Raw genomic sequence first — 23,323 nt, forward strand, 5'->3', positions numbered from 1 at the left:
TACACACACACACACACACACACACACATTGGATGGACATAAGTTTGGGGAGATTCAACTATGGGCCGAGATAGTATAGTGCATGCTTGGACAATCAGCTCGTTTTTTTTGTTCAGCCCATTCTTGGCTAGTTTCGGCATTGGACCTTCATCATTATTGTTACCACGTACATACATATGTACCTGTGGCGTATGGTGGGTGTTAATACCGGGTATGCCGTAGGGCGTAGGGTATAAAATTATCAATTAACAAAAAATACTCGTTTTTCATTACAAAAATGTTTTATTAAAAGTTATTTATACATAAGTTCAATGCGACGTCATGAATTGTATTAATTCATGAACAGGTTTCCCTGAAAATTCAGAGCTAGAATATAGCACAATGAGTTCGTTTTTCAATCGAATACAATCAAACAGTGATCCATAAAAATCTTTTAATTTATTAATTAAAACATTTGGAAAATTCTCGGAAGACTTACCAGAGATTCCGTCGATAACGTTGCCCACGAGGTCGCGATTTTCGATCGAACCAATGCAGGTAATCTGCATCCGGACAGGTATTCGATGACTGGTTCACCTGACATCTTCTGAGACTTGCGCAATCTTCTATGGATCGACGCACCACTCTCCTTCTGGGAGAACTCCTCCAGCGATCCACTTTAGGGCTTCAATCAATAATTGATACCACCTATGTCCGTACTTTTCGGCCGTTCCTTATACTAGCCGCTTTACGAACAGCAGCTTTTCTATGCTGCTTTCTGAACGGCAGCTTTTCTATTGATAAGACAGGATATTTATATCTTTTGAACATTTTGTGAGCACTATGTTTCTTGTGAATTATTGAAATTAAGTGGGAATTAAACCACTTTGCAACAACACAAATAAACGGTCTCAAAAATACGAAATCGACTCTCATCCATAGAGTCTCATCTCCTACCAGAAGGAGTTTCAAAGTTCTTCATGTCGTCCTTTTCTGTCCCGGCGATGTACTATCCACGAAGAGTCAAAGAATTCAGAATCAAAAAACGATGGCGTTAACCATGTTTCAGTTAGCGCGCCACCATATCATCAGAAACGGAAGGCGAAGAATGTGAATAATTTGATGGTTCTCCATATACCATATTAACCAACAATGCTTGTTCTCCATATACCATATTAACCAACAAAGGGTGTCTCTCATGGCAAACTTCAAGTTTTCAAACAATTTTCCAAATTACTTTTAAAAAGTTTGGTTTTTGCGCTTTTAATTGATGCGTCACTTATAAATATTACGCCAATTTTTAGAACTCTCTTGCACGAACGTACCCGCAGGACAAATCCCTTGTTATGTCCTGACGGACTGGCGATACAAAAAAACGATATTTGATTCACGAGCAGATCGATACGAACAAACCGGATAAACACTTATGTTTTCTTAATAAAATATCACTTTGTTTATAGATTGGTAAGATTTATTTAAGTTTAAACGTACACTCTCGTAGTCTCGGAGAAATTCGGAGACTCGGTGTAACGTTGGTGTCGATCAGGGTAATCTGATTTGTTTCAATTCGATCGTCGTCTTTTATCTGTATACGATTCGTCGTAATGACTTCCGTATGCGGTCAGCTTTGCTCTAAATAAGATATGTAAGCTTTTTTTATGTTATCAAGGACTTGGAGGTTATTAAATCACTCTCTTCTTAAAGTTATTAGGAAATTTGCGGTCCAGACTACTGGGGTTTTGTCGTTCTTCTTAGAATCTTTTCGGACGTCATTCATCAGCCTTTGGTTCTCCGTCGCGTGGAGAATGAATTTCCTGTAGAAATTGACCATGGCTAGAAATCTCCTAAAGTCCTGGACTGTTTGAGGTTTGGGGTAGCTTCTAATGGCTGCTACCTTTTCCGGGGACGGTTTGATTCCGTCTTTCGTGACATGATGGCCTAGGAATTTCTCCTCCGCCTTGCCTAGCTCGCATTTGCTAAACATAGAAATATAACATAAGTATTAAACTACGTAATTTAATACGGTAAGTATTAAACTACGGTAGTAAACATAGAAATTGTAGAAATTAGTGTGTTGACCGTGGAGCTTGCACGCCAGATGAATGAGCTTCTTCCATAATTAGAAAATATATTAGGCACGTAAAGGAGCTCATTCTATTTGGCATACCCAACGATAGTCTGCTCAATAATTGAGGACAGTCGATCGAGCCGTTAAGGATGTTCAAAATTGTTGAGATGTCGGCTATTTCCCTTCTTTTGACAAGTGGAAGCAGATGCTGACACCTACAAGCATCTTCATAGGATGTATAGGATAATCCGAAACGGCTGCCGATGTACCTCAAGAATCTCTTCTGGTTTTATAGTAATCCTCATGTTTTGGGTCCCATATCGTTGGATTACTTTGATATAATTCAATTAATTGCAAACAAACATCTTCTGTCCACGTTTCCATGATGCTCGAACGAAACGTCTGTCACTCGACACTTCCACGAGCGCGATGCGAATCCCTTTGTGTTCGTCAAAAAACCGACAATAAGCGGAGCACGAGCTGAACGCACCTTTAGAATTGATTTTAACTCCGTACACCCGGAGGCCGGGGCGGCAGCGCTTGGGACTGGAACACATCTTATGAGGTCCGAGGTTACGTCTTGCCTTACGAAGTTGTCGATCGTTATCTCTTTGATATGATAAGCGATTGGATAACCTGAATGCGATAGTCTTGCATTGATTGCGTGAGAGATCGAAAGACCTCAACGTCGTATTGAAACGGTAGGTTACGCCGGTTATTACGGTTGTTGATCGATCCGACTGGAATGTTTCCAGCGTCTCGTGGCGCGAGGCAATACCAATTAAGGTGAGAGCCAGCAAATGCTTCTTTGCGTAGTTGGAAACTAAAAGCAGTTGCAATTCCGAACGCGGAAGTTGATTCCGCATTAAGTGCTGTGGGAGTAGCCTCACAGTCGATGTTGCGTACATCTTCGTCATTGACAAGTGAAGGTCGAAGGATAATAGTTTGAGCTACTGATCCTGCTTCTGATTGGCTGAAAATGTCAGCGTCTGTGACTTTAAAAGTCTTTATCTTGGAAATGGTGTTTGACACTATCTTTAACAGTGTCACATTAAACCCAGTATTGAGCGGAGCGTTTGGGAAATTGTTCGCATCAATTCTCGTTCCGTCAAGTTGTGCTAGTGCTTCAGCACGTGGTCTTCGCAATCCTCTGTAGAACAGGAGGTTTGCAGATGGAAGTGAGTCGGCTGGTACCATTGGGTACACAGGTTGTGGGAATGGGTTTACCTCATTAAAGGTGGCCATTATCTGGAGCATTGGGATGCCCAGACAGGGGACCTCCTCATAGAGGTTGTGATTGTCGACTACTATTCGGCCGAAAGTGGCTGGTAGTCCGGCTATCACGGTGGTGGGTAGCGGGGGAAAGCTCGGATAGAGTGTTTGCCCTGCCACTGTCTTAGTTTTACCTAAGGCGTTGAAGTATAACCGCAGCGGTTCGGGAACCGCTAAAGGCATACCTTCGTACTTAGATTGCAAGTCTTGTTCGACTTGAATTAAGTCTTGCTGAAACTTTACTTTCAGCGATGTGATCCTAAGCCATAAGAGTGCCGTAGCGTAATAGGTGAACATTTCATAAGTCAGCTCTTTTGCTAGGTTTGGCTCATCGATCTTCATTTCTCGGTATGTCATATTGACAATCTCCGGAAATGCAGCGAGGGAGGGTGTGAAAGTCACATTTATGTCTGCCTCCTTAACTACCTGGTTCCTCTGGAACGCAGATGTCTCGAGGGCAGTTGGCTTTTCCACGATCTCGTCTCGTGTGGGGGGTGGCCCCCGTTGCGCCATTCCTCCTCTTGGGATGGTTTTTGGAAGTGGCGGTTTCGACTGCCTACTGCCGGATGACTGAGGTCGTACGTCTGATCTAGAAGATTGGATCGCACGAGGGTTCTTGCGGTTCTCAGGTCTACCTTGGTAAATACCTGGTTGCCGTTCGGATGGTGTTACGTATCCGTTTTCAGCCATTGGTGTATTGTAAGCGGTTTGTCGAATGTGTGGTGGTGTGGTGGTTGGTGGTGGTGTTACTTGGCGCGTAAGTCGTGTTGACTTGGGTTGTCCAGTAAACAAGTTCCGAACCTCGGACCTCATAAAATAGTCGTTCTTGTCGTGATCGTGTACAGACGTTGATTACGTGTGTGGCGATTTGGGCAACGAAATTGTAACAATTAAAAAATTAAAAATAAATTTGTAATATATAATTATGTGTACGTTCTAAGTGTATAATAATGGCATCAGAACGCATAAGTGAACGTTGCCTTCGCGTCCACATGACTCTCAAAAAATCTGTCGAGCACGTGTTGCCTTCATGTGAAACCAAACGTCTGATGGTCGGCTGTCGGCTGATTTGCAGATTCGCCATCAATTTGTTGATGCGATCGTCGTGGCTGTCCGAGAACGCCCCTATCAGCCTTCTTTTGTATCGATTTCCTTTCGCCTGCTCCAAAAGGATGTCTCGTATCAGTGGGAGGAACTTGTCGTCGAGGAGTCCCACGACCGTGGCGAATTTCGCACGGAAACTGTGTTTCGAGTCGTACGAACCACAGCTCGAGCGCTTCGTCCCAGAGGGGTGGACATCCTTGCCACTTCTATCTCTGCTCCTTTTTTTTCCACCACCGACACTATTTCGTTTGGGACTCCATTCGGACCCGGAGCTTTCCGGAGCCCGCTCCAGTTCGCCTTTTTGGAACAGCGGGCACTCTTCGCCATCAATTAGGACGTTGAGAGCTCGCGTTCGCTCCAGGTGTTCCGGAAAGAGCCCATCGACCACAGTTTTCAGATTCTCCGGGTCGTCGAGATAGGGATCGGCCGACCGACTGCGCAGTTTCTGTCGCACTATTTTGTACGGCAGTCCCCACGGATCGATGTCTACTATCTCACATATGTAGCTCCCGCCAGCACTTCCTTTTACTGTCCTTGATGGCACCCTTGAGTGCCTTCCGCGCATTTCGATACAGTTCATCCACCGCCGGGGTGTGCCCCTCTTCTCAGGGCGAGGCAACCCTTACTGTACGAGTCTGCCAACTCGTTCATTGTCTTGCCTTCAACTATCGGAAAAAGACCGCCGCTGGGAGCTTCCATCTCCTTTGTCGGTGACCGTCCTAATCGCGAGCTTCTTTGAAAGGCAAATTTTTCTTTGTCCATTTTTAGTCCCACGAGAATCTAGGGAAAAAAGGGGTTCATCCGATCAGAGCCCCGCATAATCGGATAAGCCTGGATACTCCACAGGGTCGGCAGGGTCGTCTGGAGGCTCGTTTGCGACCGTACTGTTTAACGTCTCTACGGCCACGCATTTGTTGGCACGATTGCATCCACCGTAGATAGAGACGTGCTCCTTGTCCGGGACCACCACGTCGCCGTAGCAGTTGACTACTAGAGTCGTTCCCCAATCTGCAACCCGGGGACCCGTGCGGTCGTATGGAGCACCACTTAAAAAAATATTGGTGTATAATTTGTATATAAAATAATAATTTTATATACAAATTATACAAGAGGCCAAAATACTTTTTAAGAAAACTGGAATTTCTCAAGCACGTGAAACTACTGCCAGTTGCAAGGTACCGTAACGTTACGGCGAGTTTCTCTCTCGATGTTATGGCCAGTCTCATTTTCGTATCTTTTTTTGTTATAAAACCAATATTAGCAACGAACGAATCTTCACTTAAAAAGATTCTGGTAATCGTTCATGTTATCGCCTAGAACCATTTTTTTGACAGAATTTTGTCGTCAGACAGTTGCGGTTTGTCTCTTTCAGACCATACGTCTGCATCGTCCTCACTGGTTTCTCACACACAAATCTAATACCCTCAACGCTTGTTGATGTGGCGTTGGAACGTTTGGGCGGCGTTTTTCGGTCCGAACATCATCCGACAAAATTTTAATAGTCTTGTCGAGGTCGGTGTATCGGGGGTGTTGAAATTACACCGTTACACCGAGTGGGGTCACTTATGTCAGACTCACCGAACCCGCGCGTAAAGGCCGGTGTGGCAACACCCAAGACCGTTGGTTCGGCAAGCCTCCACTTGAGACTTGCGAAATCTCCTATGGATCGACACACCGCTCTCCTTCTGGGAGAACTCCTCCAGCGATCCACTTTAGGGCTTCAATGAATAATTGATACCTATGTCCGTACTTTTCGGCCGTTCCTTATACTAGCCGCTTTCCGAACAGCAGCTTTTCTATGCTGCTTTCTGAACGGCAGCTTTTCTATTGATAAGACAGGATCTTTATATCTTTTGCACATTTTGTGAGCACTATGTTTCTTGTGAATTATTGAAATTAAGTGGAAATTAAACCACTTTGCAACAACACAAATAAACAGTCTCAAAAATACGAAATCGACTCTCATCCATAGAGTCTCATCTCCTACCAGAAGGAGTTTCAAAGTTCTTCACGTCGTCCTTTTCTGTCCCGACGATGTACTATCCATGAAGAGTCAAAGATTTCAGAATCAAAAAACGATGGCGTTAACCATGTTTCGGTTAGCGCGCCACCATATCATCAGAAACGGAAGGCGAAGAATGTGAATAATTTGATGGTTCTCCATATACCATATTAACCAACAATGCTTGTATATTTTTACGAGCTTCATAGTTTTTTTTGCCCGATAATTTTTTTAATAATGGTGTCAAACTTAAAAATTTTTTTTATTTTAATCGTCCTCTGTGGATAATATTTCCAACAGCCTAGTCTCGGTTGAATTCCTGTGACGATTCCGTGGGACTGGCTGTCGTCTTGTGACTGGGTGTTGTGTTTTGGTTGGGTATTGTTTAGTGACTGCGTGTTGTGTGATGAATGGTGGTCCAACGGGATCCATTATGGACTCTTCCAGCTCGATTGGGATTTCAATTAAATCTACAGGGCTGTCATAATTCCCTGTAGATTCCTTGAATTCCACATGTGAAAGCAGGAATTCCATTTGAAAATGTAGGAGAACTATTATTTCTACTATTAACTATTACTAACAATTTCTCTAATATAGTGAATCTAGTTTCAATGCGATTAAACGCATCAAAACAAAGATCCGCGCCACATGCGACAACAATCGGCCATTGTATAGAAACGCAACAATACGTGCGCACCGTTCGAAATGCAACAACGAACTGATATTTATATCTTCTGAACTCTTTATTGCTGGCCTCTAGTGCTTCTTCCGAAAACATTCCGATAGGAAATATATTTCCAGGCTTTGCCTATCCGACCAAGCAGATGTTATGTTCTTTATTCTATCTGCCAGTCGAATGTACTGCAAACGCCGTTTGCGCCCTAATATACCTGAATTCGATTCTTCGATGAGCTTCCGCTTGAAGACCTTGTAGGCATTTCATGTATTTCCATATATTTGGATTATGAGCTTAGGTCAAATGCAAAACTTTTCAAATGAAAGCCTTCGACCTCGTTGTCTTTTCCGGAATACTCCAACGTACAACTCCTCACGTTCCATAATATAATTGGAGCAACGCGCGGTTCGCGTCATACAACTGCTATGGGCTTCCCAATGTAATTTGTTTCGAAATAATTTAATAAGTACTCAGTTTTTTCCTTAATTTTTTATACTTTCAGATTATGAAGTCATGACAGAGATGTCTGCAACAATAGGCAATATTATATGATTATTGCACCAAAACTGTTGTTATAGCTATATTCTATTAGGCCGAACGCATTCGATTATTATCGAGTGGACAAGGTTGAGCCTTGTGCTCCCGATCTTTATTGGGTCTGCCCAAATCGGGGCACCGCACACTGGTCGAAACCATCAATCTGACTGCAAAAGTCAAAATATATGGATTTGATAAAAAAAAATAATAGATTTACTAACGAATCCGAGGAAAATAAAAGGCTATTTAATAAATCGGTCGAACCGATACGAACACTTCGCCCCTAACAATTAAATTAATTAACAACGACAATTTCATTTTAAAGATTCGAGCAGTTAAGTCGTGTCGGTGATACGACTTAACTGCAAACGGCGAGTAAGTGCTAACTTAATCGCTGCAGAATTGTCAGGAGCAACGGCAGTATTTCTGGTATACTGATTGATTTTCATTGCCAATCATCGATGATTTGAGTGGTTTGGGTGGTGATTCAATGGTCGGAATTCTAATTTTTCCATTGGCACAACATATGGACTCGTTTTCTAATTATTTAGTCTGTTTGTCGGACCCAATTATTTAGTCTGTTTGTCGATTGCCAAATATTGCGTGCATTTCTACGTGAGACTCTTTCATCTTCATTCGTAATTCCAAACTTGTCTCTATCTGATATTTTCCATGCGGCAATGGTGATGTTCTTCTGTTTCGGTCATTCTAGACTCGGCACTTGTCAAATGTAGATTTTCTAGTCTTTTTTTTCGCTGTTCGTCTGTTTCGGTCATTCGAGACTCGGCACTTGTCAAACAAGAAGAGAAATCCATGAACATTAGAATTTCTTTAAATCTATTCCAGCTCATAGTTTCTTTTTCTAATGGGAGTTTCTATGAGTTTATTTGTTGACCAATCGTTTAAAGTTCCTTTATGAACTATACTCGTAATGATCACGAGTGTAAACCATTTTTTCAGCTCTTTTATTATCACGTCCACTCATTTGGCGGTACGTTTGATTATCTTATATTTATGGTGATTCTGAGCTCTATATTAATTCGTTTCTGGAGCAATTGTTTCAAATAATCCAAGTTCCAAATCGACCTTATACGTCTTTCCGACTTGTGCTTCACTCGGTACTTCATAAACATCATCATCCATTTTGACAATCACGTCCTTATTTAAATACTTTGCTTTTTTAATCTCAAATTGCAAATGTAGATTGCTCATATCTATTCTGCCGTGAGCAAAATCTAGATATTTATTTATATAGTATGTCTCCATGTCCGTGCAAATTGATTCAATTAAAGATATAGCATTGTAAGATTTATATCTCTGTAAAATAATGTCTTTAAATATTCTAACTGTCACCTCAGAATAGTTATTTGTTTGGTTTCCACGTGTTCTGTAATCACGAAAAGCTTTAAAAATTTTCCCTATATATTTGTACAGACGCCAGAGGTCTTCAACTCGAGAGACACCTGAAGTCGGTTTTGTAAGATAGCTCGTGGTATGCGTGGGCGGGGCTGGTTTCCTCAAGGTGCCTTCCTTCGTCGTCGGTGGTCTGGTCTCTGCTGATGTCGGCTGCTCTGCTCTGTCCCTTTCTCCTTCGTAGTGTGCGTGGGATGCGTGATGTGGAAAAAAGGGAGGAAATTGTAAACCAATGAAAACAGGGCGTAAATCTGTTTATGTATTGCGACTGTATTTTGTATAAGTTTTACAGAGATCAAGCAGGGGGGAAAGGGGGGGAGTAAACAAAGAAACCACGCGTGCCTTTTGAGGTTAGCCACGCGTAGCTCAGTTGTCTGTCTTCTGTACGAAGACAGACCAGGCTTCCTCTGGAGCTGGTCTTTAAGTATCGTCGACCATCACCAGTGGCCGAGCTGGCGATTTCGGTGGCGAGGAGCTAACTGCGTGTTTATGCCGAAGCCGTTGGCGCGCAACTGTCAGTGGCCAGCACAAAAATATATCGGCCAACTTGTGGGTTGTAAGGCCACGAAAGCCGACCATCAGACGTAGTCTGAACAATATTCATCATTTTTTTCATTACAAAGAAGGTGGAAACATTCTAATTTGGAAAGTGAAGAAAATCTACATTCGACTTGTGCGATTATGCTATCAATTATTTCGAAATATAATTGACGAAATGAAGTTTTATCTTCTACTTTTGAATAATTTCTTAATCTTTGTGGCCTACGATCATGATCATCATTTTTTTAATTTAAATAATAATGCCATAACATATACACTGTATAGATTACAGACCTCGAGCTTGCGCCCGAGTACCATCAATGAGGAATGTTGCGGTACTGCCGAGACACTATCACAAGGTCCACTAGTCGCTACTCTGCTGTCTGTTTCAATTGTTGCGTTCCTCCTTTCACGGTAGTCCGTTGGGCCATCCCACTTCGATATTGTACCAATATGAAGACTGTTTCTTCATATCTTCGCAAATGCTGCAGTGTGGGTCGTTTTTACAAGGCCCTGTTTTATGGCCTTTCTTGACAATGCTTGTTGCATTTTATGCTTCGATTGTGTATGGTGGTCCATTCAACCGCAATGTGCTCAAATCTCGATCCATCTGATACCGAGTTTCCAGACCGTAGTGTTTGAGGCGGTGCATATGATGATCGTGATGTGTTTTTCGTGTTCTTCTTTGTTGGCTGATGCCACCAGGATGTCGTCGATGCAGGCGAATCAGAATTCCAATTCTCCCACGACTTTGTGCATGAATCTCTGGAAGGATTGAGCTGCGTTGCAGAGGCCAAATTGCATGGCGGTAAATTCGAAAAGACCGAAAGGGGTGATGATGGCCGTCTTCGGTATGCCCTCTGGTGTAACAGGATAGGCTTTTATCAAGTCAATTGTGCTAAAGATTTTTGCGCTATGTAGTTTATGTGCGCAATCTTGAATTTGAGTAATGGGGTATCGGTCAGGTGTTGTCTGTGTGTTCAGACGTCTGTAGTCGCCACATGGGTGCCAATCACCATTGGTTTTGCGGACCATGTGTAGTGGGCTTTCCTAGTTGCTCTTTGATGGTCTGCAAATTCCGCTCTCTATAAGACTTCTGAATTCCTTTTTGTGGTTTGGAGTACACTGGGCGTCCCGATGTTTCTATGTAGTGTTGGGTTTTGTGGGATGCAGTTTTTATTTCCAGCTGTGGAGTTGTAACAAATGGAAATTGGGTGAGAATATGATGGTATTCGTGGGTGCTGGCTATTGTTGAGAGTCCCGAGTGAAGGTATGGTCATGGTGTGTCCTTTTGTAGTTAATCCTATTACACCATCGACGAGACATTTCTTGTTGAGGTCGACGAGTAGGTTGTGGTGGCTCAGAAAGTCGGCTCTGAGGATGGCACGGTCGACATCGGCTACGATGAACTCCCATTTGAAGTTGCTGCGTAGTCCGAGGTCGAGGTTTATGTTTTTATGATTGTCCCGTTAGCGGCGTGTAACTGAGTGCTGGTGTGGTTGGGTTTTTTTTTTTTTTTTTTTTGAAGATTGTTGGTAATGCTGAAATATCTGAGCCAGTATCGATGAGGTAATTTTGTTCTGTCGATCGATCCCAAATGATTAGTCGGCATTTATTTGGTACTGGGCGCTCTGAGAGTCGCCGCTCTTGTTTTCCGTGTTTTGGAATGTGCAGGGCGCTTTGCAATTTTGTGCTTGGTTTCCGAATTTATTATGGATTATAATAACAAGTTGGGCCGTGTGTCGAAGATCGACCCCTCGTGTCGTGAATCGACTTCCTGGGTGGGTGTGCACGGATCCGGTTTGGCTGCGGCTTCGGTTGTAGTTCGGGTTTTGTTGTTGGCTGGGGTTTCTAGTTTTTAGTTGATGAATTTCTCTGGCTAGGTCGATCAGGAGTCGTTGTTGCGATTTTATTTGGCTTGCCATTTCGAGCAGCAGAGGATCTGGCGTTGTTGAGTGTGGAAGTGTCTGCTGGTTTACTGCGTTTTCCTTGATGTTGTGATAGACCTCCGTCAGTTGATCTGCGGTGAGGGCGAGTTGTTGTAAAGTTGGGTATAAGGAACAGTATTTTTTTTTTATTTATTTATGACCATTTTACATGAAGATAAAAACAAATTACAATTACATAAATACAATAAAAAATAAATGATTACTACGTTTATGTGTGATGTTGTTTTATGATAATTTTTGAAGTCAAAACTCATCTTATTCATTCGTATACCCGTTGGATTGTATTTAATATTTTTAGGAATATGGATAAGAATTGGCGGACGTTTGGTAATGGTTCCAACCCTTCTAGGATTTGATAAAAAATAATGCATTTTTTTTTATTTAATTTACATCTAATAACAATGCATCTAATTTATAATAAAATCGGTCATTGTTTGCGCCCTAGAAAACTTCCTTGTAGGGTGCTCTCTATATCTTCTGAACTTTCTATTGCTTCTACCGAAAACGTCCCGATAGGCAAAACAGCAGATTCTATAATATCTGCTCCATGGATGAGCAGTTAATGTTATTACTAGAGGGCATATTGTACCATGGATATAGACCCACGTACTTTTCTGCAGTCGCTTCCATAGTTCAGCCACGGCTTCGTCCAGAGCCGCCAAGTCCAGCTTTCAAGCTCCCCAGCCAGGATAGGTTGTTGTTGTGGGCCAGCGAGACATTCTTCTATCTCTTCACATTGTCTTTTAGGCAGATGAGTTGTCTCTTGAACTCTTCTATTGTTGAATTTAGGGAGAGGTAGCAACCAAAGTAATATAAAAACTTTATTATTTCAATTTTCTTAAAGACTAAATAATTTTAATAAGGAACAGTATTTTTTTATTTATTTATGACCATTTTACATGAAGATAAAAACAAATTACAATTACATAAATACAATAAAAAATAAATGATTACTACGTTTATGTGTGATGTTGTTTTATGATAATTTTTGAAGTCAAAACTCATCATATTCATTCGTATACCCGTTGGATTGTATTTAATATTTTTAGGAATATGGATAAGAATTGGCGGACGTTTGGTAATGGTTCCAACCCTTCTATGATTTGTATTTTGGGTGAATTGAAGCTAGTATTCTCGTGTATGTGGATAACAGGTGGCGATGTGTTTGACAAAGATGTGAGTGATATTGAATTATTCATTTCAGAATAATGCTAATTTTTCATTGATCAGTTGATGATGCTTTCTGTATTTAATTTTAATTCAGGATTCAATGTTTTTAAACTGTCACTATGATATACACACACACACACACATTGGATGGACATAAGTTTGGGGAGATTCAACTATGGGCCGAGATAGTATAGTGCATGCCAGGACAAGCAGCTCGTTTTTTTTGTTCAGCCCATTCTTGGCTAGTTTCGGCATTGGACCTTCATCATTATTGTTACCACGTACATACATATGTACCAGTGGCGTACGGTGGGTGTTAATGCTGTGTATGCCGTAGGGCGTACGGTATAAAATTATCAATTAACAAAAAATACTCGTTTTTCATTACAAAAATGTTTTATTAAAAGTTATTTATACATAAGTTCAATGCGACGTTTCTGAGACATACATTTTTCACGTCTATCACGTCTGCATAGAATGTGTCTTTCTGATTGTATACTCGGAGAAGTACCACGAAAGATAGTTAGTGGCAGTATTTGAATGAGTATCTAAAACAGAATCATATTCTCAAAGAGCATTTAGATGTTCAATGTGGAATTACCTCTGTTTATGGAATTACAAGATTCGTCGTGATCTCGCAAGGACAGCTCTTGTCTTCCTAGATAGATTATTGCGTTAATAATTCGTTTTGAAACATCTCTATATTTATTTTACTTGTTCATTATTTCGGCTTTACGTTGACTGTCAATTAATACTTCGATTCGTTGTTTGCCAAACATTTTTTAGAAAAAAAGAAATGATTGAACGTGTGCCTATATATATAGATAAAGTAATAATATATAGAACAAAAAGCAAAAGCAAAAAATAAGATACAAAATTACAAAGAAAAAAAACAACCTTTCAACACAATCATAAAAAAACAGTAAAGTGATAAAATAGTAGTGGATAAATGAACATTTAAATCTAATATATAACAGACTTTATATTTTTGGTTCGTAAATCCGCAACGTCATCGAACAAATTAATATACAAATAAAATTAATAAAATGTTTACTATTAGATTGGCCATTGACATATGAGCAGTTCATATTACAAATACCGAGCGAAGCCGGGTAAAAACACTCGTAAGTAATAAATAGAAAGATAATTTCATTAACATTTTTCACAAAATCCAAACTGAAATGAACCTTCTATTACCTCCTAAAATATCTGCAATGGACTCTGTTTATTATTATTTTTAATTAAACATGATTTTTTTAAAAAGTAAGAACTTGATTAAAAAAAAAACAATAGTTTTTGTTCTTCCATTTTGTGAATGTCATCTTTTTACTTATGTTTCTATATTTATTCTACTTTTTTTTTTGTTATATTGTCTGACATTGAAAAGTTTCGATGATATCTTCACTTTTATTATATTCTTATGTTATCTTCATTTTCATTATTGTTGATGTGTTAAATTATGTTACCTGTATTATTGATAAATAAATATATGTAAAAAAAAAACTTGAATCGAAAATAATTTTATTAATTATACATAAATACAGTGTTTCATATTCATAAATAAAAATAAATACATGTATTTCCAAAAATACACACAATAAAAAATATGTTTTTAATTTAGGATTTTTCCCTTCGTCCTTCGTCTATTGTCGCAAGTATTAATTCCACATTTTTCATTATTTCTTTTTAGTACAGCTGAAACGTTGTACGCTTCAACACAAATAAATAAAAATCTAATAATAATAATATAAAAATATATGGCAAACACAAAAAAAATACAAGTCGAAAAATGGCTTAGGCCATAATTATTTACAAGTGTGTTTATTTTTTTATAATTACAACGAATAATTATGCAATATTTAACTGTGGTTTTTTATTATTATTTTACAAACGAAATATTACTTTTAAAGCTGTTTTTTTTTTAGTCTTAAAACTATATTAAATTTTATTTTGTCTTTTTTTTGTTAAATATTCTTATATTTTCAAAAAAACAAAACAATAGAAAATCAATCCATATGCGTAAATGCGTTTTCTAAATCATCGAGAAGGCGAAACGGTTTTTATTAAATTTAAACATCGAAAAGGCACATTTTGCATATCAATTTCATTTTAAATACAAAATTTTAAACAGTCTACGCACGACTACAACAACAACAAAAAAATCGACACTCTTCAGAGGCCAATTCCGCAAAGAGAATCCGCCATATCGTTGGATCCTTTTTGCACAACTGCGTCCTAACAAATGTTTCTACGCAAGTGACGATTTACATTTACGCATATGGATCGGTCATCCGCCACAACTAGTGAATAGTTTCTAAGCGAAAAAATAATATGTACATACTACGGTTAACTCTGTGAGGCAGAAACGTCGACGTCACGGCTTCAAAACTGATATGTAAAAATAAGGATATGAGATCATCGCATAACTCCTTAGGATTTATTATTAAGAGAGGCACACGTGGATGTTTTTATGTAAGATCGCCGAGGACTTGTATCGAAGGTTCAACGATCGAATTCATTCTTCTTACAGATACGGAAGGCAATGGGAGAGCATCCTTCCCCGAATGTTTGAATAGACACCGAACAAAGCATAAGAGCACGATCGGTCGATTTAGTGCCAACATCGACGTAACGAGTGCTGTAAGTGCACAGTGATTTGTATAGACTCAATATTCGATTGGATGCTTTGAGTCCGTCTAGACTGGGCCTGCTATTCACTCTTAACAACTGTCGTATAAAATCAACGACTTCTCGTATACTAAAAGTGGGACTCAATTTTTAGCTGACTGCTGCTATTATACCTATCTGTGATTAGTACCGTCACGTTTAACATGTGCAGTTGAGTCACAATCAGCTGGTGCTTTGAGCCCCTCGTCTACCATTTCATATAACATGTCATATTGAAGATCAACTGCCACTGTCGATGTGCTGAAAAGATCCCGCTTCCTAGTGGTAAAAGACTAGGTTTGGTGTGGCTTAGACTTCGAGTCCACTCCTATCTTCGCTAATGTCCGAGTCTATGAATTCTAAATTGCTCGGTGGGAATACCCGTGCTAGGCCACGTTCCTCAGTCGTCGTTCGCACCTGGACGGGCTCCAGATTCAGATGAGAACCTTCGCTGCCGCGGACGGATGAATTGTTTCGATCTAACGCTAGTTTATTACTATTGCTACTCTCTATTATTACAGACTCGTTGCCGTTGAGTTGGTCTTCGACGCTGTTCACTTTGCAGTCGACGTTGCTCGACGACGTTGACGGCTCCTCGGAATTGGACTCGTCCTTGTTGCGAGGCGTCGTCTCTTCCACCTTACCCTCGGTGGGAAACTCCATGTTGCCGTTGTCGTCACACTGCTCGAAGACAGTGGCAGAGTGGGTCGAATTGATGTCGTCGTTCGTGCCTTCCGTAGTGTTCGTATCGACGACGTCCACAGAAATACAGTTGCCGTTCTGATCCGATGCGTTTAGATCGGCACGAGACGCTATGAGATTCTCTCGGCTGACGTACGGAGGCGGTGGATCTGGAGCGAACTGTGAATACGGAGGTGGGAAGCTCTGCGCCGGCAACAACCTCAAGTCCCTCGAGATTACAAAGCCTCGTTGGCAGCCGGTGTCGGCGAAGGGATTCCCGCACACGTCCAATCGGCGATCTTCGCTCAAGAAACACGTCAGGGCGTGCGGTTGCCGATCTCCGAACGCGCTCTCTGGCACGTCTGGTGTGTCGGGCCTGCGTCGGTGCCGATTCGGACCGCTCAGCACTTGATTGCTGCCGCCGACAAACCGACCGGACCGATCTGGTTGGCTTCGAAACCGGTCTTTGAGCCGACTCCAAATGGTGCGGTTCTGGTTGCTGCCCTCCGTCGGCGAAATGAACGACTGGCATTCCCAAGTGTGGTTGTTGCCGTCCCGATTTATGTCTACATTGTATGGAGCGTTCAAGCCGAAGCGGTCAAGGATCCGGTCGAGGGCGTTGGCGTGCCGTAACCGTCTGCTGTCGGGAAGTCCTCGCAGGGCGTTTATATCGGGACTGCCTCCAATGCGTTCTCCGTAGAAGTGACTGTTGAATTCGACGGTGCCTAAATTGAGCGGATTGTTCGGGATCGGCGCTGGGGACCGGCACGAGCTGTCCGAATCGGTGACGTAATCCAACGAAGTGATTTCGAAGTTCTGCTGAGGCACTGGTCTGTATCGAGTGTTGAAAATGGCGTTGGCTATTAGACCCATGCCGAAGTCGTTGGGCCGACGCGCCGGCGAGTTGTTTGCCGTCTGCGGTTCGTCGACAGGCGGAACTTCAGCCGGCTGGTGGTTCGCGTACTCGGAGTAGGACGGAGGGTTCATGATTTCGTAGTTGGACTCGGCGTCGCCGTACCGGACGAGCGAATATTGGCAGTCTTGGGCCGGAGTACCGGCCGAGTAGTTGGTGGAAATGTGGCGCTCCGATATGACCGGTGAGGCCATGCCCATGTGGAAGTCCAGCACTTGACCGGTGGCGATGCGTTTGAGGCGCACTTTGCATATCGCTGATATGAAGAGAGACACCGTCACCACGAGCAGTATGAGGAATGCTGAAATATATAATACATAAAGATAAAAGTATAGAATTTAATCACATACATATGCAGAAACTTGTTGATATTAGCAATTGGCAAATATACCAGGTATTCCTCATATCTTATTTTATACTACACAGTCTAGTAATATAGCACAACCTATACTATCCCGAATCAAGGTCGATGATCTCATCTATTTCTCTATAAAACAAAAGCCACACGATTGCAACATCGCGAGCAACCTTGCTTGAAATATTTTCGTTCACACAAGGACAAAGACACAATTCGACTCGCTCTACATAAAAAACCTTGAGCCCATAGAACCCCCCCCACCGAGTTTAAATATTTTGAGTTCGATTAAATGTAGTGAATCCACTGTTTTCAGGTCAAGAATGCTAGGTATATTTTGGGAACAATTTTATAAAATAAATATGCATTTAAAAATTATTTTGTACATTAAAAGTTTCTGTACGTTACAAAAAAATTGTGTGCATTTCTAAATGACGGATACAGATTGCATTAAAAAGTTTGCTTTGATCATTGAAAAAAATATTTGCTACTTAAAAAGTGGATTAAAATGACGGATGAACTGTATCGGCAACGTTGCGAATACCAAAATACGAACCGACAACGACCAACGCTTCTCTTTACTAGATTCCTTATTTTTTACTCTTCGGCTTGCGACCTTCGACACCTACGACCTTGGCTTCGACTCTACGACCTGACATCATCATTCATATTCATACGTAATACGTAAACACTTTTGACAGTTGACAGTTGTCAATAGTGGAAGACTAGAACGTTGCCACTTTTTTAAGTATCTATGCTAATGCTAAAATATATTTTTCGAATGATCGTTTCATGTTTTTTAATGGTCACTTTATAATGCCAAAATATTTTATACGATGTACAATACGACATTGTATCTTAAAAAAAATGTTTGTGCATTAAACAAAGTATTTTTCTCAATGTACAGTTAAATCATACCCGTATATTTTCCAGTGCAAAAAATAAATATTTTAAGCATTGCGTGAACGAATCACTTACCACACACTTTATAAAGCGTGGCGTGCAAGATGACAGGATCGTTTGGATTTTTTCTTAGTCCGCCACCTGTCTTTTCGAACGGAAAATCTAAAATGAAAAACTCAATTACATTAATATACGTATATAAATATAAATATCTTAAACATATTAGTTAAAAAAATAATGGGAGTCACCTTCGATCATATGTTCCGCACAGCAAGGATGCGGAGTGCATCCTTTTCGACCGTTACAACACCAATTCCTCGGAATACAACGTCCATCACCACAATGCAGCTTGTCTAATGAAATAAAGGAGCATTCAATAAGTAAACTACACATAATACTCGATGATAGGTATTATTAAATTATATTTGATACAATAAACCTAGGCAAGGATCGGTCGTTCCACACGTCTCCGGAGACTCGTCCCTGGCCGGCAGAGGACAATCGGATCTTCCGTCGCACAGGAAGCTGTACGGCACGCATCTCACGCGCATCTTATCCAAAGGCTCGTCGCCGCACGAAAACATCTTCGTGCCACAAAAAGGTGGCGCGTCCAACAATGCTACAACACAATCATAAGGAATAATTTAAAAATGTATTAAACGTGTATATATGTACATATATTAAGCCGTCAGAAATCAAAAATAATAAGATTGAGCGTTTCCGGTAGGCTTTGGAACCTCCTCCAGATGTTATTTTATTTTTAAATAGTTTAAATAAATAATTAATGCACCATCCTGGACAATTAATTACAAACAATGCACCATTTTATTACTACATAAATCACTGCATTTCCAGAAGCTGAAGAACACGAAATAATTAATCCATTAATTAATAATTAATCTATGGATTTTAGATTTTGTACATAATTTTTCCAAATTATACACACAATAAATACAGAAGATTTGTGACAACAGAAAAAATGATTTTTTTTGCCAATTTTGAGGAACCGCTTCAACAATGATCAGATAAAATTGGCAAACTCTGATCTGAAGGAACGATCGATTTAGAGCATAGATATAGAATTGCCTAGATAAGCCTTTACATACACTTTTGGTCGGATATGTTGTAGCCACCAACTGAGAGGTGCGGGGGGTTTAACTAGCAGGGAAGTGGTGAAAAAAAAGGTCGACGCAGCGGTCGTCAGTGGACAGCAACCAGTTTATGTACATAAGTACATGCACTGAAGTTTTATTTTATTTATAACTTTATTTTATTGGACACTCCGCGTGACAGTAAACCAAACTAATAAAGCCATATTAAGAAAAAAATATTTAGCTATACACACTATATTAAACTACAAATGTATGTTACTATAATAAAACCATCATTAACTATTACAATATTTAAATATTAGTAACGTCCACAAGGATCAATTTTAAAGCTGACACTTTAATATTTAGTTCATTGTTTGTAGTTTTAAACTTAATGTCGATTTCTGAATTTCCTTCAGTGCCAACAAGATATACGCGTGCATTTAGAGACATCTGTGGCAGAGGTTGTCGACCGCTGTTCAATCACTGCATACAACACTACATACATCGCGCTGATATTTCATTATATTGTTACGGATTAAGCGAATAGAATCCCAGAGACTATGTGACCGTTCAAGGGTTATCTGTTAACGGATTAACTAAGTGCTTGCACTTAGACCAACGGATATCTGTTATCGGATTAACTAAGTGCTTGCACTTACTTCCAGGATTATATCTGGACTCTATGTGCATTTAGGCTAAACAATGACCGTTATTAGTCCTTTCTCAGAATCGGTACGGGGAGACCCAATGTCGTGGAAATGCATATCCGAATACGTGACTATACAACAGGTAAACAGATTAGACGTCCAGAGAGATCTACCCTTTATAAGGCGGTACGTAGGCGATATCATGTCATTCTGGACTGAGCACTGCCAGTGCGTGTATCTCCTCAATCATCAATAAATGCTGTGAAACGACTGTTGGCCTTTTACTTGGATCCTCCACCCACCCCTACGCAACAATATGTCAAAATACTACTATAATTGAAGACATTATATATTAATTCTTACTTATGATATGTGATGCCGTCCGCCTTTTTATGTTTTCTTGAGTAATTGTAACACAATTTCACTGAATACGTTGGCATTTTCGAACAACGTCAATCGACCTTCCGACTTTGAAGCTAACTAGCTACTGAGAGAGAGTGTGCATGCACTGTACTTTTTTTTGTGTGTGCATGCACCAACAGGGTGATCGGCTTAGAGCGTCAGGGCGTATCTATGTATTCTATATCTATGATTTGGAGTCACAAATACCCCCAAATCTAACCAAGCAGTATGGCGGATCGAACCCACTGATCACTCGGTGCTTAACAAACATACACGCTACCATTGAGCCAAACTGCTGGCGGTAATAAATATATGTAAATATACGTACAACTAGGTTTCACGGCGACGTTAGTGTGAGCTATGAATCTGTGGTGATTCGAAGCTATGCAAGTGTATTGGCCGGCGTCGCCCGACTGCAAGAATTCCATAGTCAGATGCAGAGTGTTTCCTTCCGTCCAAATGATGCGACTTCTGCACGCGTGAGAAAAATATTTAAAACAACGCACACTATAAATGTATATAAATATGTATCTGCAACCTGTTACCTGTTTGAATCGTGCAGCGGAAACAACCAGTTGAGCTCCAGGTTGTTGATCGGCAGTGAGACATTGTTGGAGTCGACGAGCATACACGACAGTGTAAGGTTATCGTCGATTTTCTTGACGATGAGGCTGTTGCGTTCATTTTGGTCGACGGACGATAGTAATAATTCCGCAGACGAATATTGTTCTATGACGGCCTCCGAAAAGTCTGAAAATATTTTATTTTTACATAGATATACACCGGGAAGGCCTAAAAGGTAAACCCCAATGTGCCTTCCTAGACAATTAATTACAAACATTGCAGCATTTATTTTCGATTAACTAATGAATCAATCCATAGAAACATCTGTAGATATTTGTGACGTAGCGGGTAAGATGGTATTTGCCAATTTGATGGAGGAACCGTTTCAACAATGAAATCAGATACATTGACAAACTCTGGTAGGAAACAATCGACTTGGAACCACAAATACCCAAGTTTGACCAGCAGCATTGAAGAATTGGAACGAAGTCGAACCCAGTAACCTCTCGGTGCTTTACTGCTGGTTTTATATACGTATGTATATTATAGTTATAATGTCTGAAAACACTGTTCGACAAATGACGACTTTTAAAATGTTTCAGAGACGGGATATAACTTTTTTATAGATATAGGCCCAGTAAACACGAATCTGGTAATAAAAAGTGTTGATTGGCTCGAGATTCGGAGATATATGTGTTTTTTTTTTTGAATCGCGCGATTTTTCTATATCTTGATGTTGTTCGGTTGATTTCTCAAAATCTGTTAATTTTCTGTTCAAAATGAATATTGGAATCTACAGTCGGGTATTTTATCTTTCATTTGTAGTATTTTTCAGCTTTCAAATCTCTCTAAGTGGTCGTCCAGTTTAAATCAAAAGTCAAAATTACGTTTTTTCACTTGGGATTTTTTCCCACTGTTAATACTATATTATATTGAGTATTTTCTATTGAAACATGTTTATTAGGATAGTGTTCTGACCACACAATTTTTTATTTTCGTTTAAAAGGGTTAACTGGAAGTGTGATGAACTTTAAATCGGCAAAATTGCGACCAAAAAACTCGTACTAGTGTTTACTCGTATTTACACGAATCTGAAATGAATTAATAGGGATAATATATTAAATTATTTTATATGAGAATTAAATAAAATTCCACTTAGAAAAATCATATTTCGACTATTCTTGTGGATTAATAACAAAAATTCTATTGATAACTGGCTTACCTCGATAAAATAAACGAATTTTTGTTTATTCATGCCATTTTTACCGAATAATCGAGAGAGTACTGAATGTATAATATTATTCGAAACGACTGTCAGAATATATGTACATACATAGAGGTTGGATATGAAAATGAATTCGCTCTATTTAAAAATCAAAAGCTATGTCGAATGTTATACATTAGTAAGGGAAAAATGTTCTTGTAGTAGTCCTAGAACAGTAGAAGGATCTTGAAAATGTCTCGGAGACAGAAGAGTCAATGGGTTGTGTGTGTGTATGTATATTGAGGGTAGGTGGAAACGCAGTTGATATACGTATGGTTTGGTGGAAGTGAAGGGAGTGTGTTGGGGGCTCACCCGAGTAGGGGCGCAGCGCCCAGCAGAGGGGTGGCAGTAGAAGTAGAGTCGAGGCCAGGCCCCAGATGAGGGGCTCCAGCGAAGGCATGTTGGGGTCAGGAGTCGGGAGTCGGGAGTCGGGAGTCAGGAGTCGGATCCACTCCACTCCCCGCCCCCACTCTTCCCGATCTTCCCCGCTCACTCGCTCACTCGCTCACTCGCTCCCCACTCACTCACGTCACTGCTGAAGCAACTACTTTGACAGTCACGCGCGCCAACTGCCGCCAACTCTAAACCTCATTCCTACAACTGTCAAATTATACAAACATAACTACGACTCAGGGCTAGAGATGGCCGGGGGGAAAAAACCCCGGTTTATTCCCGGGAACTTTGGGCGACGGAAATTTTGGGAAAACTGAAAACAAAATGTATATCAATCAAATTTTCAAATCGACACATTTTTAGGGTAAACGGACTGCTAGTTATATGTGAACCGGTAACAGGATAACCGGTCGCTCTAGATCGGTCACACGTCGTCACCCGTCACACTAAAACTGGTCGCAAGAAAACTGGTCACACCCTCCTCTTTTAGGTGCAAGGTCTAAAACATGGAAGTTAACGTAATCATTAGAGGTAGGATAGCCAAGGGGCCGCTCATTGTTCCATTGTCGTAAATCCTTTGTAAAAAAGGTTCGGCAAACCTTGCAACAATGCATTTACAACATTTGTGTTCAGACTTGTAGAGATATAGCACGACTTGTGATATCACCTATTTCCCTCATCGAACCTAATCTGTACAAATGACATCATTGCGTCCTCTTCTCGTACACGA

The 23,323-nt window shown here is 40.5% G+C and overlaps 1 protein-coding gene and 3 long non-coding RNA genes across 5 annotated transcripts in view; 1 reads left to right on the forward strand and 3 right to left on the reverse strand.

Annotated features, from left to right (window-relative positions):
- The window catches only part of LOC143910004 (uncharacterized), an 805,996-nt gene that overhangs the window by 35,361 nt on the left and 747,312 nt on the right, over window positions 1-23,323 (reverse strand). The gene's annotated exons all lie outside the window — the stretch shown is intronic.
- On the reverse strand, window positions 1,167-9,559 carry LOC143910008 (uncharacterized). The gene is made up of 2 exons (XR_013260428.1): window positions 7,778-9,559; window positions 1,167-1,587 (listed from the first exon to the last, which is right to left on the reverse strand). It is a non-coding gene; the product is annotated as an uncharacterized LOC143910008 (long non-coding RNA).
- On the forward strand, window positions 8,519-13,553 carry LOC143910009 (uncharacterized). Its single transcript, XR_013260429.1, has 2 exons — window positions 8,519-11,160; window positions 11,228-13,553. It is a non-coding gene; the product is annotated as an uncharacterized LOC143910009 (long non-coding RNA).
- LOC143909993 (uncharacterized) lies at window positions 14,217-22,760 on the reverse strand. Its single transcript, XM_077428323.1, has 7 exons — window positions 22,513-22,760; window positions 20,918-21,122; window positions 20,701-20,843; window positions 18,669-18,848; window positions 18,478-18,582; window positions 18,305-18,391; window positions 14,217-17,272 (listed from the first exon to the last, which is right to left on the reverse strand). The coding sequence occupies exons 1-7, from the start codon at window positions 22,598-22,600 to the stop codon at window positions 15,687-15,689; spliced, it is 2,394 nt and encodes a 797-aa protein (XP_077284449.1). The 5' UTR covers window positions 22,601-22,760; the 3' UTR covers window positions 14,217-15,686.

The sequence above is a fragment of the Arctopsyche grandis genome, chromosome 3 (genome assembly GCF_051622035.1).
Source record: "Arctopsyche grandis isolate Sample6627 chromosome 3, ASM5162203v2, whole genome shotgun sequence".
In the NCBI taxonomy this organism is placed as follows: Eukaryota; Metazoa; Arthropoda; class Insecta; order Trichoptera; family Hydropsychidae; genus Arctopsyche; species Arctopsyche grandis.

Excerpts from the sequence above, each read along its gene's own strand:
- LOC143909993 (XM_077428323.1), bottom strand. The coding sequence starts at position 22,600 with ATGCCTTCGCTGGAGCCCCTCATCTGGGGCCTGGCCTCGACTCTACTT. Across the intron at positions 21,123-22,512 it reads GGCGCTGCGCCCCTACTCGG|ACTTTTCGGAGGCCGTCATA; the intron begins GTGAGCCCCCAA and ends AAATATTTTCAG. Across the intron at positions 20,844-20,917 it reads CCGCTGCACGATTCAAACAG|AAGTCGCATCATTTGGACGG; the intron begins GTAACAGGTTGC and ends TCACGCGTGCAG.